Source organism: Peromyscus maniculatus, chromosome 8 (assembly GCF_049852395.1).
Source record: "Peromyscus maniculatus bairdii isolate BWxNUB_F1_BW_parent chromosome 8, HU_Pman_BW_mat_3.1, whole genome shotgun sequence".
In the NCBI taxonomy this organism is placed as follows: domain Eukaryota; kingdom Metazoa; phylum Chordata; class Mammalia; order Rodentia; family Cricetidae; genus Peromyscus; species Peromyscus maniculatus.
This window is the reverse complement of record NC_134859.1, coordinates 64,403,356-64,422,606: the sequence shown is the minus strand read 5'-3', so window position 1 is coordinate 64,422,606 and position 19,251 is coordinate 64,403,356. Positions and strand designations below refer to the sequence as shown.

Below are 19,251 nucleotides of genomic sequence, written 5' to 3'. Positions count from 1 at the left end.
TCTCAGAGGGGGTGCTAACACACACACAGCACCAGAGAAGAAAGACCACGCCATTTGCTAATGGTATTTATTGCTTTTCATTGAGAGCCTTTTGAATTTACAAAAAAAAAAAAAAAGAGAGAGAGAGAGGATCAAAGTTGACAGGCTGCTTAGTTTGTGCTGAGAATGCAAGAGGTGGGGCCCTGTGCTGCCCAGCCACTGTGGCTGGGCACTGTTTCCCAGCTGCCCCAGAAGTACCCCACACGGCAACACTGCCTCCTTATACACTGCCATGACATACTTGGGCATCAGTCAAGTCACTGGAATGGTACAGAGGTTGTTTGTTTGTTTGGGTGCTTTTTTGCCTTCCTGCTATAAATAATGGAAATTTCAGTTCATTTCTGAAAAATAAATTGGTCAATAAATTCATTTTGTTCTGCTTCTACTTTACACAAAGCTTCATATTCAACCCGATACCTGAAAAACAAAATTGTTAGACACCCTGAAAAGAATGAAATCAAAACAAGACAATTCTTTGAGAGTATAGAGCTTTAAACAGTTGCAAGAAACGGTGAGCTATGAGGTCAAGGTGAGTGTGAAATGAGCAAAGCCCTCCTTAGAGCCACCCAGGAGAAAGCTCCACCCCTAGAGAAGGCACAGGAGGTGGCCTCAGCCCTTGTCACAGGAGCCAGTGCTCAGACTATGGGAGGTCTGGAGTTATCCAAGTCCCCACTTTGTTCTTATCAAATGTAATTTAATCTACAAGGTCCTCAGTGACACGCTCCACCTGGGAAATGATGCAGAAAGACCAGCGGACGGAGAAGGGAACGGAGCCCGCGGCTGAGCGCTGGCTCAGGGTGTGCTTACCTCTCCAGCTGCATTTTCTTTTCTGCTATCAGCGCCTGCAGTTGCTGCTGCTGGGCTTCCCTCTGCTTTGCTATGGACTTCAGCAAGTTCCGAGCACCAATGGCCTAAGAAACATTGCCAAAGAAGGCATGGTTTAAACTCAAAAGTCCTCCAAGACGGAGAGACCACTTGGGAGGAGGAAAGAGAGGAGCCCCATGGTTTTAATGGCTAGTCAGGACTATTAACCCACTGATCCCAAAGTGCTTGGTGAAAAATGGCAAGAGGAAGTGTACACTGCAAGTGTATGCAGTGGCCTATTGGGAGGCATCACTGATGCCTTTTACAAAGTCATCCGTACCAGGCAATCTTTCATGTCTCATTTATAAAAGGAGGGTAAACACCCACCAGTACTACCATGAAGATCAGAAGGAGTAACAAGTGTGTACTGGCCAGGCTGGAGAGAGGACTTGATGGTTAAGAGCACTGGTTGCTCTTGGAGAGGAGCCAGGTTCAGTTCTGCAGGCACCCACATGGCGGCTCATAAGTATCTATTAAGTTCCAGGGGATCCAACACCCTCTGACTTCCAAGGGCATAATAAACACCAGGCACACACATAGTACACATACATACACGTAGGCAAAACAGTCACAGACTGATTTATGTAGGCACATAAATCAATCTAAAAATTTGGGGACTGGAAAAATGGTTCGGTCATTAAAAGCACCAACTGTGTTTGCAGAGGACCTAGGTTCAACTACCAGCACTCACAGCAACCATAACCAAACATTTCTAATTCTAGTTCCAGAGGATCTGATACCTTCTGGCTTCTAGACAAGCACATGTATGTGCACAGACATTCATGCAGACAAACATTCATCCACCACATGAAATCAGTCTTAAACATCTGTTAACACCTGTGTTAAATAAATGAGCTGACCAGCCCTACAATAAAGACGAGGCCTGCAGGGTTCCTGACCAAGGCCAACTGCTGATCTTACCTTCATCTTCTCGTTCTCTGCTTCTTTTGCGAGCTGGTCCACAAGCTCAATCAGACCACCCACTATTTTCTGAAACTGGCCAATTTCTTTGAGGGAAAGAACAAAACATTCTCATTAGTGTTCCTTGAAGGAGGGAGGGCAGAGCTAACTGCCCTTCTGTGTTACAGCAGCCTGGTGCCTACTAACCTAAGCCTGCCACCATTTGGTCTACCCTAGAGAAGAGGGACCAGTACCAGAGCTAGACTTTGAGCATGAGCTCCAGGGCGGACCCAACACTACCTCTCCCAGAAAGGACTGTCAGGACACAAGTGTAGCCTCTGGACTGGCCAAAGACTCAACACAGGGTTTCAATAAAAGGTGGTGTGATCCCCACCTGTAACCAGGCTGGTAGAAAGCTCACATCATTTAGGTGCCCCATTTCCCATTCACTTTTTCCAGTGCTCTTGGTATGCTGGAACCCTATTTCATTTTATGAAACTAGGCCAGAGAAGTAGGCCACAGCACACAGCAACCATTAAACTGGGAACAGACACCATGAAACCTATCACAAAACCATGGCCCATAAATCTCTTGCTTCAGGCCTGAAACCCCAGCACTAGGGAGGCTGAGTTAGGAGAATCATGAGTTCGAGGCCAACACACAACATACATAGTGAGCCCCTCAAAAAAGGGAAAGAGAACCCCTTGCTCCAGCTTAATCTGGCTTTTCCCCTGGCACTGGGCTGGCTTAGCAGTTAGGAAAGGGGCCTCCTAGAGATCTGAGGTTCAAAGGTCACCACTGTGCTGAGCTGCTCCTGGAGACCTCGGTTACCATCTCTAACTCCAAATAACACAGATCCTGCCACCAAGACTACTGTACCAAGAAATCAAAACGGAATATATAATTCCACTTCCCACCTCCAGTTAACTCTCTATCATAAATTTTAAGGGTGTTCATCTAAAACTGCCCACCCCCTCTCTGTCAGTCCAATGTGTTGCTTGGGACTAAATGTGGGACTCCATAGCAGCCTAAGAGGGCAAGCAGAGAAGGCTGGGTAGGCATGGGATCCAGAAAGCAGGCTAAATCCAGGTAGCAAGCAACTCTGTTCTGCAGACCAAGAGTGACTGACGGTCAAGGTGGGGTAATGATTTGCCCAAGCAGCATGGCACCGTGTCTCCAAATGATACTCACTATCCACAAAATCCTTACACTCTTCCTTGAGCTCTATGGTCTGCTGGGTAACTTCTGGGTCCAACACCCGAAGCTTGTTCAGCTCATCAAAGTGCAGTCCTGCTTCCCCCAAGATGTCCTTGGCCATAGCTGCAAAGAAATCAGCCCCAGCCTGAATTTCATCCCAGACACCCAAGATAACCCAGGCTCTACCTCACCCCACTCCAGGCCCCAGATACCAATGTCAAGCCTCCTCACACTCCCCATTCCCTCTGCCTCCACCTCTCAGCCTCACCTGTTTCCCTTGAGGCTCCCTAGAGAAGTCCTGCTTTGAAGGGGTGACAGTGGAAGTCAGGAGGTATGGCATAGGAGCAAGGGTCAGGAAAGAGTAAAGTCCAGTTGCTTGTCACAGGCATCGTTCATTCAACACACATTGCTTGAGTGCCTACTACATGCCAACACTGCTAGATGCTGGGTGTAAAGATGAATGCAACATGGTACCTGCCCTGGAGCAGCACAGTTTAGCTGGAGGAAAACAGACATGTAAACCTGAAAAACTATCGCATTAGGTGATTTTACAGAAATATCACTAAGCCAACAGGAGAAAAAAATGAAAACAGCAATTCACGTAGGTGCATCTGGCCTAAGCTGTGAGCCATAAGCACAGTTATAAATCCCCATTTACGTACCCCAAAAAGCTTTTCAAACACATGCACTGACATCACACACACACACACACACACACACACACACACACACACACACACACACACACACAAGAAAACAAAATAACAAGTCTGGGTGAATTAAAAATTTTGAGTTAAAAGCCAGCTATGGTCAGGCAGGACCCTAATCCCAGCACTTGTGCCAGAGGACCACAGACACAAATTTAGGAGCAGCCTGGGCTACATACTAAGTTCCAGGTTATCCTGTGCTACTTAGGACCCTGTCTCAAAAAAGCAAACACACACACAGAAAAACAAAACAAAACAAAACCTGTCTTGTTGTGTTGTTCTCTTTGGACAAACAGTCTGAGTACTTAAGAGTTACCAGGGATTAACTGGACCAGGTGCTACAGGAAAGTTCATACAATGTGAGGACGCACACACCTATTCAAACTTCTAGCACCTCCTGAGTTTGCATGCTTTTGTTCAAAAAACTGTGGAATCCCTGCTCCAAGGACAGAGTGAACGGCAATGTCTCTCGACAGACAGGAAGCAAATAACCACAAACTGATAAGAATATGAGGAACCAGGCAGTGGTGGGCACGCCTTTAATCCCAGCACTCGGGAGGCAGAGCCAGGCAGATCTCTGTGAGTTCGAGGCCAGCCTGGTCTACAGAGCGAGTTCCAGGAAAGGTGCAATACTACACAGAGAAACCCTGTCTCTAAAAAAACAAACAAACAAAAAGAATATGAGGAACCGTGCTCAGTACTCTGTGAAGCCGCTGCAGGAGACCATAACTCAGTGGACAGAGGGAGGTTAACAAAAGCCTACAGAAAAAAATAAGAGGAGACCTAAACGTGCAAAAAAATCTTTTAAGAGAAGGTGGGAGAGAGGCATTCTGGGCAGCGGGAAAAGCACATGGGAAGATCCTGAAGCTAGAATTTGACACAAAGCCTGTTGTGATCAAAACGCCAAGAGTCGATTTAACACTGGAGTGGGTGTTAAATGCTGGGAAAGTCCCAGAAATGAACTTGGGTTTCTATAATGGTGTAACATCTGGTAGTGGATGCCAGCAGTGCTCACCGACCAGGTTTGGAAAGATCACTCACTGCCTCGGCCAACCGGAGGAAACAGGGAACAGCGGCACAGAGGCACACCTACCAGACTCTTCACTGTGAGCCTAGCATCTAAGCAGGTTGCCTGCAGGTAAGCGGCACTCCGTTAATGTTTGCGGAATGAATCAATGTGGAAACAGTAGGCTGTAACAGAAGAAAAGACTTGAAGCTGAAGACGAATTCAGAGCTGAGATGTTTTCCGAGTCGATAGAATTTAGTAACAGATTGCTTAATGCAGCCGTTTGGAGACGAGTGAAGAAAAGAGCCAAACACGATTGCCATGAATCTGGATTGGACCGAGTGTATGGCCGGAAAGGACAGTTGAATGAGATGGGTAAGAAAGAGAGCTGCAGTGAAATGGTTCACCGGGGACTAACAGATCCCCACCTCACCCCCAGCTTCCCCCGCAAACATGCCCCGGGGCGGGGACTAAGTTCCCTAAGCACGAGGGCGGTAACCGGCTCTGCGCGCCCTGGCTCTCCCTGATCCGCTGGCACTAAGAAGAGTTGCGGCTGTGGGGTGTGGGGACAGCCAGGCTGGCACAGTCAGGAGGCACTGGGCAGAGGACGTGGCTGTCGTTACTACGCTACCCTCCTGCCAGGTCCGAGCCTCGGTTTCCCGGTGAGATCACAGGGAGCCGCGGGCGCTCTAGGGCTGAGCTGGGTGTAAACCCGCTCTCTTAAAAATCCCGAGGGTGGGACACCGCCGCCGCTTTCGGCCCGGGCTCGCCAAGTCTCCGAGCGGGGCCACGTCGGCCTCCCCTCGTCCCCAGTCCACCGCGTCCCCCGACCTCAGATCCCCACATACCTGCCGACCCGCCTCGGCGGCGCGCTGCGGCGGCCCAGATGACTGTCAGCTCTCTCCGGTAACCGCAACCGGCCGCTGCCACGGATACGGGACCTACTAGCCACACGTCACCCCCGACACCGGAACCACCGGCACCCGCCCACCCCGCAGTGCCCGCTGGGAAACAGAGGCAACCCGAGAGAGGAGCGGTCACTGCCCACGAGACCCAGAGGCCTTCGCGCCGGAAGCCGTCGGAAGTAGACGTGCTCTCACACCCGGAAGCGGAAAGGGGCCAACCCTCAGCGGATGCCCGACTCCACCACCTGCCCGCGCGCTGTGCATGCCGGGCCTTGTAGTACTGTGTCTCGAGCCGAAAGGGCTGGGCTGGAGCTCCGGAGGCGGCGGGCGGGCGGGCGGGCGGGCGCAGGATGTGAGCTCACAGCTGAGATTGCAGGCAAGCAGCCACAGGCCAGAGGCATCACGGAGTCCGCTCGCCACTCGGCTGAGAGGAGAGGCGCCCCCGCGGACGGTGAGAGCCGGACGTTTTAAGTGCAGAGGGAAAGGACAGGTCCTGCCGAGCCCCGGGCAGAAGGCACGGGGCGGCGCGCGGGGATCGAGTTCAGGTCCTCTCCTGGGCATGGGGTGGCAGGCACCACGGATCTCAGTTTCTCAGCAAGAGGAGGGGTGTGGCGGGAGAGAGGTGGGTTATCTCTTACTTTCCACGGAGGGCCCTTTGGGTGAAGCCTAAGAGTCGCTCCCACGATTTCTGACCTTTCTAGCCAAAATCAGCCTTCCCACCCTCTGGCTGTCCATCGCGTCCTTCCTTTAGGACCCCGTCTTTACACCACCGCGATCTTTTGCCCTTTGTTCTGTTTTGCTTCCCATGAGGTTCCCTTAGAGACACGTGCAGGTCCCTAGCCCCAGGATCCCTGAGATCCATAGGCGAAGACCAGAGGGAAGAGCACCGAGGCTGTTGGTGGAAACTTCGTCCTCTCAGAAATTTCTTTCTAGGGCGTCACCTGCCACTGGACTCTTGGAACTCATTGGTCTGGTGGAATCTGATCTGACGTCACCCAGGACTCAGAGTGGCTGCTTTGTAGGAAAAGAATAGATTAGCTCCGGATTTTATTTCCTCCGTTGGCAAGCCTAGTCATTGAGTTTCTTTGATTTGGTAGAACGTGTATGCGTGTGCTTCCTTTGATTTGGGGGAAATAGGGATTGGACACAAAATGTATGAGGAACTTGCTAAAACTTGTTAAGGGTCGACTTTTTTCTTTTGAGGCAGGGCAATTGCTCACCATTCTAGCATTCTCGTGTTACTTACTGTCAGTCTCCAGGGGCTCATTTCATGCGTATTCCATCAATGAAGCAAATAAGCCACCAAAAGGATGTGTTATGTCACACAGCACCACCCTAGCCTTTCCCCGGACCATTCCAGGCACATACCTAGGTCTTTTCAGGAACAGTTTTAGTCTAACAAACTGATATACATAGAATACTTAAAAGTGTGCCATTCTTGTTTGATCAGCAGTCAGGGTTTCACCTGTAAGGCATGAGGCTAACAGTAATCCACCGAGTGTTCTGGGATTTAAAGAGGTCGATCCCACTTTGGGGGTTTCTGTTTCTGTCTCCAGCCTTGCTTCTGTGACCCATGCCTTCATCATCTCTTGTCTAGACCACTGCTTTCTCTGATCTTTCCACTTCCTCTCATGCACCTTTGCAGCCCTACCCAGCATCCGGTTGTCCGTGGAGACTATAAAATCGGATCGTATCACTCCCCTGCTTAAAGCCTTCCAGTCAGTTCCCAAAGTATATTTTAATTCACATAAAACCCAGTTCTTCATGGTCACGTAGTGCTGGCTTTCTCTGGCTCTCCGTCAGACCACCTTCCCCTTCTTCCTGTCTACCAGCTACCATGTCCCTACTCTTCCTAAAACTTGTTCCTTTTTAGCAATTGGTGTGTGTGGTGGTTTTGCCTGCATGTTGTGCCTGGTGCCCACAAAGACCAGAAGAGGGCATCAGATCCCCTAGAACTGGAGTTATAGACCACTGTGAGCCACTATATGAGTGCTATGACTTGAACGTGGGTCGTCTGGGAGGCTCTTAACTGCTGATCCATGTCTCCAGCCCCATAAAACTTGTTACATTTTTAAAAAATCTAAGTGTACATGTGTGTGCCTGAGTGTATATATGTATACCATGTGCATGCAGCAAAGGCCAGAAGAGGGTGCCAGATCCCATGGAACGGATGTTCGGTTATTGTGAGCCTGTTGATAAGTGGGTGCTGGGAACTGTACCCGGGTCTTCTGCAAGGGGAATATATGTCCTTACCACTGAGCCATCTCTTCTGCCTCTAAACTTTGATTCAAACAGGAGCTTTGCACTTGCTGTGTAGAATACACTGTCGGACCTTAGCTGAAATGCCATCTTCCCTTGGTCTCAAGCTTCAGCCTGATAATTCTCAGGTCATTCTGGTATTCTCAGTTACATCAATCGCCTGTATAACTGTGTGCTTCTTTGTCCTTGTTTATAGTCTGTCTTCTAGTTTGTGTTTTTGTTTTTGTTTGAGACAAGGTTTCTCTGCATAGCCTTGGCTGCCCTGGAACTCACTACATACGCCAGGCTAGCCTGGAACTTCTAAGTACTAGGATTAAAGGCATGTGTCATTATGTCCAGCTAGTCTGTCTTCTTCTAGTAGAGTGTTAAGTTCCATGAGAGCAGGACTCTTTTGTATTTCTTTTCTATTTCCAGTGTCTGACACACAGTAGGAGCATAATAAATGACAACTTTATTGAGATAAAATATATACCCAATGCCTGGAATATTCCCTGCCACATACTTAACATGCAGTAAGTTTAGCTATGATACTTTTTCTTTGGTGAATAAATATTATTGATATTATTATTTTTATTTGTTTTTAAATTTTTAAATTTTTTTTTTTTTTACTTTATGTGTATGGGTATTTTGCCTTCATATTATCTGTATACCATATGTGCAGTGCCCATAGAGGCCAAAATACAGCATCAGAATCCCCTGGAACTGGTGTTACAAATGGTTGTGACCTGCTATGTCAGCCTGGGAATTGAACCCAGGTCCCCTAGAAGAGCAGCTGGTGCTCACAACAGCTGAACCACTTCTTCAGTATGTGACTTTTTATTATTGCTATATTCTTTTGTTTTTTAAAGACAGAGATCCTGCTGTTTGGCCCAGGTTGGCTTTTGTCTCATTCTGTAATCCAGGCAAGGCTTGGACTTGACATCTTCTTGAATGCTTGCTAGTGTTATAGGTGTATACCACTGTACCTCACAGTACCTAATAATAGTCAGAGTTTTTGTTTGTTTGTTCTTGAGGCAGAGTCTCTTGTATCCCAGGCTGGCCCCAAACTCTCTAGGCAGCTGAGAAACTCATGGTCTTTCTGCCTCCACAGGCCTATATTTGGATTATAGGCAAGAGCTGCCATATTTAGTTTATGCTAGTGGGAATCAAACCTAGAGCTCATACATGCTAGACAAGCATTCTACATTACAACTTAGTCTTTCTTTTTTCCCTTGAGACTGGGTCTCTGTAGTCCAGACTGTTTCAGCCTTCCAAGTACTGGATCGTAGGTGTGAACCACCACCCTTGGCTACAACATTACAGCCAGGGTGGTGGTAAACACATTTAATCTCAGCACTATGGAGGCAGAGGCAGGTGGAGCTCTGTGAATTTGAGGTCAGCGTAGTTTACATATCGAGTTCCAGAGCAATCAGGGGTACATAATAGAGAGACCTTGTTTCAAAAAACCATTATCACCATCATTGTAATACAATTATCCCTCCATGTCTGTGTGGCATTGACTCTAGGTTCTTTGCAAATACCCAAATCTGAGGATGCTCAAGTCCATTACATTAAGTGTTGTCATATTTACATATAATCCATGTACATCCTGAATTTCTTCTGTCATCTCTGGATTATTTAAAATATCTAATACTATGTAAATGTATGAAGTATGACACACATAGTTGTATCTATATATATACAAATAGTTGTTACATTGTGATGTTTAGGAAATGGTAGCCACAGTAAGTCTGTACTCATTCAGTAAAGACATAATTTGTTTGTTTGTTTGTTTGTTTTTGATACAAGGTCTCTCTGTGTAGTCCAATTACCAGGAACCATGAGGTGGATCACAACCATCTATAGTGGGATTTGATGCCCTCTTCTGGCATAAAGTTGTACATGCAGATACATCACTCACATTTAAAAAAAAAAAAAAAAGAATTTAGAATATAAATAACAACAACAAAACCAGAATGCAAGCCAAGAGCACAAACCAACTTTTCCTTTAATCGTTTCTTTGGTTTCTGAACTGTTAGTTTTACTTTCTACACTCCTTAATCATTTTTAGTATTATCATCATGTCTTTTCTCCCCATTCTTGGTGGGAAGGAAAAGAAGAGAGATAGGACTTTCAGGAAAAAGCAGCAAAAAAGCCTTCCTGTGTTCTGCCTTGACAAAATGGTGACAATTACAGGAACTTGGGGCAAAGCTGATGCCAAGAAAGGGGAAGGTCAGGAAACCCCGTGGGAGCCCAGGTAACCCCTGCCAAGCTCCCGGGCTGGCTGCCTCCAAAGCTGGCCCTCTCCAGCCTCTCCTAGAACCATACTCGTGTTCTTCCTAGACCCAGGCTTTCTTTGGCTGGTGCTAACCTGAGTCTTGGAGCGGGCTACTCCTGAGACAGGAAATGTATCCTGTCCTTCTGGCTCCTGGGAAACTCCTAGGCTGGCTAGATCCCCAGTTGGTTAGTCAAGAAGTCTGGAGTTCTGGGAGTCTTGGGAAAACATTTTCTGAAGTCTGTATGGTAGATCCCAGGGTGATCTATTTATCTGGCTCTTAGTTCTAAGGGTTTTCCTTGCAACTCAAAGCAGAGCTGAGCCTGGAGGGAGTTTATGCTCCCAGACCTGGCTCCTGGTACCGTGAGAACAGCGTAGGGGTCATTCTTGCTGTCACCCAGTATCCTGATTTGCTTTCTATTGCTGCGATAAAACATGTGACCAAAAGCAGATCAGGGAGGAAAGTTTATTTGGCTCACACGTCCCAGGTCCCAGTTCTTCATTGAGAGAAGTTGGGGAAGGAACTGGTGACAGGAACCTGAGGATAGGAACTGAAGCAGAGCCCATAGAGGAATGCTACTTACTGGCTTGCCCAGCCTGCTTGCTCGCTTGCTACCCGCCCCCTATGCCCCCCACCCCTGAGACAGGGTTTCTTGGTAAAGCTTTGGAACCTGTCCTGGAACTCACTTTGTAGACCAGGCTGGCCTCAAACTCTTAGAGATCCGCCTGGCTCTGCCTCCTGAGTGCTGAGATTAAAGGCGTGCGCCACCACCCCTCCACCCCCCGGCCCAGCCTGCTTTCTTACACCATCCAGGATCACCTGCCCAGGGATGGATGGCACTGCCCACTCCCCATCATTAATCAAGAAAATGCCCCCGCAGACTTGCCTCCAGGCCAATATGATAGAGGCATTTTTCTCAGTTAAGGTTTTCTTCCCAGACGATTTTAGCTTGTGTCAAGTTGACAGAAAACTGACCAGCACAGCCAGGAACTCAGCCTCTGCTTGGGAGTGCATGGGCTTATCTAGGAAGTAAACTGTGTCAGAGTTCCTACTGCTGTCCCCTCCTCCCTTGTGACCTCTACTCTGCTGACTTCCGTGTTCTCTCTACCTCTTGCTTCCAGCACTGAGAGTATGAGGCCCTGGCCTCTGTGGGCCACTCCTTCGTGACTGCTTCCACCACGGCAGAGCCTTCCAAGCCTACCTCCTGCCGTGTGGTGATCTACCTGCAGCGGGAGATGTCAGGGGACACCTGTCTGTGCCCAGCCTCAGGGGCCAAGCCCAAGATAAGTGGCTTCAAGGGAGGCGGGCTGGGCAACAAGTACGTGCAGCTCAATGTGGGCGGCTCCCTGTACTACACTACGGTGCGGGCCCTCACTCGGCATGACACCATGCTCAAGGCCATGTTCAGTGGGCGCATGGAGGTGCTGACCGACAAAGAAGGTGAGCCACTGTATCGGGGCATGCTGGGCAAGGGAGGGGAGGAGGGGCAGCCTGAGGTGACTTCAGGGCAGGGCTTAAGCTCAATAGATCCAGAATCTGTAGCTTTTCCTCTTCATTTCTTACAAGTCTTACCAGAGCTTCAGAATTCCTTGAAATTGTCCACAGAATGCTGTATGTTTATGTATCATCTAGAGGAAAAAGTTCATACTTAAAAAATATCCAGGCTGGGTGTGGTGGCACACGTCTGTAACACTAGTACTTAGAGGTGGGGACAGGAGAATCGGGAATGAGGCCAGCCTGGTCTACAAAGTGAGTTCCAAGACAGCTAAGGCTACACACACACACACAAAAAAAAAGCTGACATATATATCCAAATAAGTAAGATTGTCATAAACACAGTACAGCCTGGGCAGTGGGCAAAAGGTAAGCAGACTGGTGATTTCTGTATTACCTGGGTGACCTGAGTACCCCCAAGCTTAGACATCCAGTCCTCCACAGCGCCCTGAAGACCTGTATCTTCTCAGGGACACAGGAGTTCCTGGACTCCGGATAGGAAGAGCAGCACAGACCTGAGGCCTTGGTCTCTGCATCCCTGGCCTGGGCTCTGCACTCTCATGTAGTACCTTTCCTTGCATGCTGCTTCCTGCCTGCCTCTCAGGTGGCTTCTGCCTGCATCAGACACAGCTGGAGGCTAACAGTAATCCTGTGGGATCCCTCTAAATCTCTAGGCTGGATCCTCATAGACAGATGTGGAAAGCACTTTGGCACCATCTTGAATTATCTCCGAGATGACACCATCACCCTCCCTCAAAACCGGCAAGAGATCCAGGAATTGATGGCTGAGGCAAAATATTACCTCATTCAAGGGCTGGTGAACATGTGCCAGACTGCACTGCAGGTACAGGAAGAGCTGGTGGCGTAATGAGGCTGGGACTTGTCCCTCTGGGGACATTAGGTTTGGCTCCTGTAAAGCTGTGTTGGAAATGAGGTTGATGAGTCCAGATCCAGCTAGAACAGTGAGGTGCTGCCCAGGCCCCGCAGACTGCTGCTAAGTATCCCCGCACGACAGCACAACAGGCTGGGCCTCTAGTCCATTCGCTTAGATGGCGGAGCTCCAGATTCTCTGCTTACTGGCTGGCAGTATCTGTTACCAAGAATGTCATGATCTGTCGACCTCCTTACCAGGCAGGGGGTGACTGTGGCCGAAGGCCGGGGGAGGGACCTGGCCAGCATTAGATCCTAAAGGCAGCTTTCTGCTCTGTGTCACCCAGGACAAGAAAGACTCCTACCAGCCTGTGTGCAACATCCCCATCATCACATCCCTGAGAGAGGAGGACAGGCTCATCGAATCTTCCACAAAGGTACTGGGCACTCTGAGGGCCTCGGCCTGGGGACGCCAGGCTCCTGGCCGAGCCCTTACTCTTTCTTCCCTCACAGCCTGTGGTGAAGCTGCTGTACAACAGGAGCAATAACAAGTACTCATATACCAGGTACGGCGGGCATCTGTCTCCTCGAGGGCCCGGGAGGGTGGCAGAAGCAGCCTAAGGGCTGAGCAGCCAGCCGGTTCTGGGCAGGAGGCCAAGGGAATTCAGATTCCCGACATACCTAACACGGAGCTGGGTGTTGAAACCACCTTTGCTGAGGGCAATGAACAGAAATAGAAGGGAACTCAGGACAGAACAAGGTCCTGGGGATTTGTTACACAGCCTGGTTGGGCTGTAGATGATAAAACATGGAAGCATGCCTGTAATGTGTCATATCGGGAGCACGCCAGGGATTTCCATCCCCTTTGTCTTGGTGGTGGAGAGGGGTGCTAGGAAGTCGTAAACCAAGTCCTCCTGACGCCTGTGCTCCGCACTGTGTCCTCCTGACAGGCCAGGGCTGGGTTAGATAGGCCCAGGCTTGGCTCTAGGCTCTCGTGGTCCCCTGTGACACTGCATCACCCACCCCACAGCAGAAGAACGCTGTCTCCTGTGGAGCAGTGAGGGGCCCCTTCTTCCAGGCTTGGGGAGAGGTCATTCTTCCCTCAGTGCTCTTGCTGTAAATGAGAGCCAGTTCCACCCTTGTCTCTCACAGGCCTCAGTCCTACAAGTTCCTTTCTGCCTCCGTCTTGTCTTCATTTTAGCATGGTGGGCAGGGGGGTGGCGAACCCAGAATGTCCCACCAGCCCTCCATTGTGCTGGAACCTCATCCCGGGCCTGCTGGCCCTTGTGGTTTTTCAGCAACTCTGACGATCACCTGCTGAAAAACATTGAACTGTTTGACAAGCTGTCCTTGCGCTTCAATGGCCGCGTGCTCTTCATCAAGGACGTCATTGGTGATGAAATCTGCTGCTGGTCTTTCTATGGCCAGGGTCGTAAGCTGGCAGAGGTGTGCTGCACCTCCATCGTGTATGCCACCGAGAAGAAGCAGACCAAGGTATGGCTTTCCTCTGTGGGACAGAGTACAGACTCCAGGGTGGAGAACTGGTCCTGCCCCAGTGCACCCTTCCCACAGCAACCAAAGGGCCACAGGGACTTTCCCAAACATGGTATGATGGTGCCACGTAGGACAGAGCCAGAACAGAGGGGTTGGGAATGGTCAGAAACTGGTAGCACTGCTGAGAAGCAGCCCACTGACCACCCAGAACCTTCTGGGTCCTGGAAGGACCAGGTCTCTGAGGTTGTCACGACTCAGTTGCAGTTCTGGCCCCACCACTTCTCAGTTGTCTGACCTGCGGGAGCCATTTCAACCACACCGGTCTGTTCTCCTGCTTGCAGACAGGGGAATGAGAGTCTGAGTGTAGCCTCAGGCTCATGGCAAAGGTACGACTCAGAAACAGCAGTCTAGTGTGGCTTCCCACTTCAACACTGCTCTTGCAGCCAGCCTACGGAATGACCTCACAGTGCAGATGAACACAAGTCACCTTTCATTTTTACTTTTTCTGTTTGAAACAGGGTCAGTGAAGTGCAGGCTGGAGCCTGCTACATAACCTAGTAGGTTGGCCACAAACATGGCCTTCCTCCTGCCTCAGCCCGGTAGTACTAGGGTTACAGGTATACTCCACTATTGTCAGCTGTGTGAATTCCTTCATAGGGACAGTTTACATACTCAGCTCCTCCCTTCCTGCAGAGGCCAGCGGGTGTCTCCCTAGAGTATATACTTGAAGACCGTGGAGTTGTACTGGGTGGAGTACCAGGCAGATTATCTGGGAAGTAAAGGGGAATTAAGGGTTCAAGCGTCCAGACCCAAGAACCTTAGCCCCAGCCTGTCACACTGCCTCAGGCCAGTGCTCTGCTGCGGGCTGTCCAAAGGGCAGCTTATGTGAGGTGGCAGTCTTTGGCAGGGGGTGTGTGGGGCGGGGGTGTGACATGGAGTTAAGCCAAGAGGCTGTGACAGTAGAGCAGGATTCAGGGCCTGAGGAACAGCAGAGGTGGTGGTGCCTGTCTTCTCCCCAGGTGCTCTCTTCTTCCGTGACCCCCTCCCCGTCACACCCCAGCTGGGGCCATTCTCTCCACTTGAGGTGAAGGCACAGGAGCTCAGTGTGACAGATGTGCTACAATTTTGGGGTCCTGATCTCTTTCTTCCACATTGAAGGGGGGGGGGCTTTCAGGATCAGAAAAGCAGTGGAACTGCTTATCAGAGCGACTTCTTTATTACTGCATTTGTCTGTGTGGGTGGGGGACAGACAGGACAGCCTGGAGACTTCTCTCCATTTAGGTTCCACTATTTGGGTCCTGGGGTCAAACTCTGGTCATCAGGACTGGTGGCAAGCACCTTTAATTTACCATCTGCACCATCGTCCCTGCGCCCCCACTGCTTTATTGAGACAGGACTTCACTAGGTAGACTGGCTTCAAACTCTCCATCCTCCTGCCTCAGCATCCCAGGTAGCAGGGATTACAGATGGGTACCACCCAGCCTGGCTAAGCAGCTGCTTTTTATTATGTGTTTGGTTGTTTACTGTGTCAGGCTATTCACTGAGCTCAAGAAGGTATGTCTTTCTTCTGATGCTGACAAATCTCAAGAGGTGTTAGCTCAGTTTGGCAGGCAAACCTGGAATCCCAGTACCCAGGTGGGAGGATTCTGAGTCTGGACAGCTTGGGCCATAAGGAGACCCTGCCTAAAAATAAATAAATAAATAAATAAATAAATAAATAGAAAGAAAGAAAGAAAGAAAGAAAGAAAGAAAGAAAGAAAGAAAGAAAGAAAGAAAGAAAGAAAGAAAGAAAGAAAGAAAGAAAGAAAGAAGCAATTGATATCACTTTACACACATAGAAACTGCATCCAGAAAGCTCAGGCCTAAGACCTAGCACCTTGCCCATGGAGTTGTTTGTACCTGCACATACCTACGATACTAATCTTCAGTTGTGGAGTGGGGTGGGTATCCAGGGGGTATGTTAATCTATATTCTCCTGTCCCCTGATGCTCCCCTTGTTAGCTAGGCAGCTACCTGACTTCTAAATTAGGAGGCTTCATGGAAGAGATAAGGTCAAGAGCACTAACTTGTTTCCTTGAGAAATGAAGCCTCACTCCATCTTGTTCCCTTCTCCCCAGGTGGAATTCCCAGAGGCCCGAATCTATGAGGAGACACTCAATGTCCTACTCTATGAGACCCCTCGAGTCCCTGACAATTCCTTGCTAGAGGCCACAAGTCGGAGCCGCAGCCAGGCTTCCCCCAGTGAAGATGAGGATACCTTTGAACTGCGGGACCGGGTCCGCCGCATTCACGTCAAGCGCTATAGCACTTACGATGACCGGCAACTTGGCCACCAGTCTGCTCATCGAGACTAATGAGACCTTTAGGAAGTCAGAGCACAAGGAGCCATGTCTGCTGTCCTGTGGAAGACACCCCATTGGCCACCCTATCCTGCTCCTGCTAGCTGGGAGCCTGCTTTAGCAAGTAGCGGAGCCAGGCCCTGCTTGGGAGATCAGGGAGCCCACCAGAGGAAAGGCCACATTGTCTTACCTGGTCCTCCTCCCCCATCAGATGCCACCCCACTTCCTGCCCGACAGGGAGCTACTTCTGCTCCAGGGTGAGTGCACTGACTTCCACCTCCTGCCAAGAACATTCCCCAGGCCCTTGGCGGAGTGCTCCTTTCCTCTGCTGAAAGCTCCTTCAGTCCCTCAGCTGAGGCCCATGGGAACAGCTTTGTTCTGCTGGAAAGGAGGCTTCTGGGGCTGCAAGGACCCAGTTTTGAACAGAAAGGGCAGCCTTTTTTTTTTCTAAGATGTTTAAGCATAGGTATGGCCTGATTTTTTTGTTGTTGTTGTTATTGTTGTTGTTTTTAAATCTAGATGTTAGCATGGTGGCCTTGCCTATAATCCCAGCTATGGAGAGGCTGAGGTAGGATAAAAGGTTATAGGCTAGCCTGGACAACTTAGCAAGACTCTGTCTCAATATAAAGTTTTAAAAAGAGGGCTAGTGGCATAGCTTAGTGATAGAATACTTACCTAGTACGAGTGAGGCCCTGGGTTCAATCCCCAGTACGGCCACACACACAAAGTCTCTAGGAAATGACTAGTTCCTAGTCTGATGAGAGACAACCTAGGACTAAGCATTTGTCACCCTGCGGGATGCCAGGCCCCCACCTAGACAGGTCCCTGCCCACCCACCCAGCCCCCACACTCCACCCTTTTCAATGCCCTAGGACTCATCTTTAAAGCACTTTGTATATCTGTCATTCGGGAGCCTATTCTGCCTTGACCCAAAGCTTTTTCTGACACTAATCCCCTCCTGCAGAATCTGAGGGAGGGATAAAGAAGCAGTTAGTAGCCAGGTGTGCTAGCATATGCTATAATGCCAGCACTCAAAGGCTGAGGCAGGAGGATCATAAGTTTGAGACCAGTCTGTGCTATGTAGTTAAAGTTCCAGGCTAGCCTGGGCTACGTAGAGAGACTTTGTCTCAAGAAAAAAGCAAACTGACTAGCTTTGGCTTTGTCAATGTGACTGGCCAGCCCAAAGAACACCCAACAGGGAAGGATGCCCAAGATGAGACCGTGGTTTTAATATCTCCCTATGGGAAAAGATACCTCACCCCCTGTAGGGCCAAATCACTGACTCAGACCTAACACGATCGTTTGCTTTGGGTCTCATACTTGGGTATGCTCAGCTCTAAGACATGTTCTCCCCACAGTCCATAAATCAAAAGCTGTGCTGCGGGCCCAAAACACAAGCTGCAGCAGGAGGCTATGGAGCAAACTCTTGGAGCCCCATGCTGCCAGCACTGCCCACAGATGTGGCCCAGGCTTGGCCATACTTTTGCCCAGCTCCTGACATCATGTTTTGGTTTCTATTCTGGCTCTGGTGGTGGTTCTGTTTGGTGATGAAGCTCCAAATACATAGTTACCAGGGCAACTTAAGCCTTTTTAAAGGCCCAAATTTCTTTTGGGTCACTTGATCATAGAGGTACCAAGGTCTAGAGTAGACGTGAATTATTCCTCTGGGCTTTGGTTTTCCGCCCCTTCTTTGCTGGTCTTGGCCCTCTTAACTGGATTCTTTCCAGAGGAATGTTGTCACTGGAGAGAGCTGTTTGCAGGCCTGACAAAGTGTGTGGCCATCAGCAGCAGTGCTCAGGAAGGGACACAGGTTGTCAGCTTCATCCCTTGACCACTTTTATAATTGCCAAATGGCTGCACATAGCTCACCTCTCAGAGCCTATGGGCAGATGCCAGGCCCAGGGTTGGGCTCTCACAAGGCCCTGACATGACACAATAGAGCAGGGGAAATGTGACTAAGTAATCAAGCCTTTGATGTGAATCTTGAATGTATAGATAGCTCTAAGATGCTCAGGTCAGGCACCTTGGTGATCAGCAGCTATTAGTTCTTCCAGATCTCACTGGAAGTGAGATGACAATCCATTTTTGGCCAAATTTAGGCTTTGGCTTTGAGGCTTTCCCAGACTTTGGAATGTTGTAGCATGAGGCCACTGACTATTTTCTCAGCTGTCCCCAAGAAGCCCTCTAATATTCAGATTCCCAGCTCCCTGCTGCGTATTTCCGGTTTGTTCCTTGACCTCCACATCCCCTTTAGCCTCTACTTGGTGCTTTGACATCCATATCCTCGTATTTCCAGTTTGTTCCTTGACCTCCTCATCCCCTTTAGCCTCTACTTGGTGCTTTGACATCCATATCAGTGGTGTCTAGTCCTTGGGCATTCATCCTCTTTGATGGAAAACATCTCCTTAGTTTAAGAAAAACACTAACACTGAAGTGATCGTGCTTCTTTGCTTAGACTCTGTGGCTTAGGGGTTTGTGGGATTTCCCAGTCCTCTTCCTACAGTGGCTCTTGGAAGGATGAAATTTTCACAAGCAGCCCAGGGGGAGTAAACACAAGTATGGATGAAGGTCAAACTGGGAGCTGTTAACAGACACCAGCTACAGGCTCTGCTGAACTTGGGATGGATGTGACTGGTCTACCTGAAGGGTAGCACAGGTTCTGGCATGAAAGAATGTGTCTTTCTTACTGCATACCTGCAGTCCTTGGTTGCTTACCCTAAGTGACAGAAGTAAACACTAACTTCTAATAAAATTGTGTCACACTGCAATGGTACTGAGCCATGTTTCCAGGGAGTAGAGGTTGGCCAGCTCACAGCTGTGGGCTCAGTTCTTTTTTCCGGTCCCTCCATGACCTTGTATTCGAGGTAGGTCTGAGAACTCATTAGTCCCCACACTCCCCCTGGTGGAAGATTAAGAACAATG

The 19,251-nt window shown here is 49.3% G+C and overlaps 2 protein-coding genes across 3 annotated transcripts; one reads left to right on the top strand and one right to left on the bottom strand.

Annotated features, from left to right (window-relative positions):
* Window positions 1-50: 50 nt before the first annotated feature.
* Ift20 (intraflagellar transport 20) lies at window positions 51-5,700 on the bottom strand. Of its 2 annotated transcripts, XM_006977487.4 has the most exons (6): window positions 5,562-5,700; window positions 3,269-3,498; window positions 2,995-3,123; window positions 1,825-1,910; window positions 847-950; window positions 51-456 (listed from the first exon to the last, which is right to left on the bottom strand). In XM_006977487.4, the coding sequence occupies exons 3-6, from the start codon at window positions 3,119-3,121 to the stop codon at window positions 375-377; spliced, it is 399 nt and encodes a 132-aa protein (XP_006977549.1). In that variant the 5' UTR covers window positions 3,122-3,123; window positions 3,269-3,498; window positions 5,562-5,700; the 3' UTR covers window positions 51-374. The 2 variants fall into 2 exon arrangements, with proteins under 2 accessions (XP_006977549.1, XP_006977550.1); XM_006977488.4 differs by lacking the exon at window positions 3,269-3,498 and having other exon boundaries at window positions 5,562-5,693.
* Window positions 5,701-5,801: 101 nt separating this feature from the next.
* Window positions 5,802-19,097, top strand: Tnfaip1 (TNF alpha induced protein 1). The gene is made up of 7 exons (XM_006977485.4): window positions 5,802-6,069; window positions 11,254-11,572; window positions 12,301-12,470; window positions 12,844-12,933; window positions 13,010-13,062; window positions 13,795-13,990; window positions 16,108-19,097. Exons 2-7 carry the CDS (start codon window positions 11,368-11,370, stop codon window positions 16,342-16,344), a joined length of 951 nt encoding a protein of 316 aa, XP_006977547.1. The 5' UTR covers window positions 5,802-6,069; window positions 11,254-11,367; the 3' UTR covers window positions 16,345-19,097.
* Window positions 19,098-19,251: the final 154 nt, after the last annotated feature.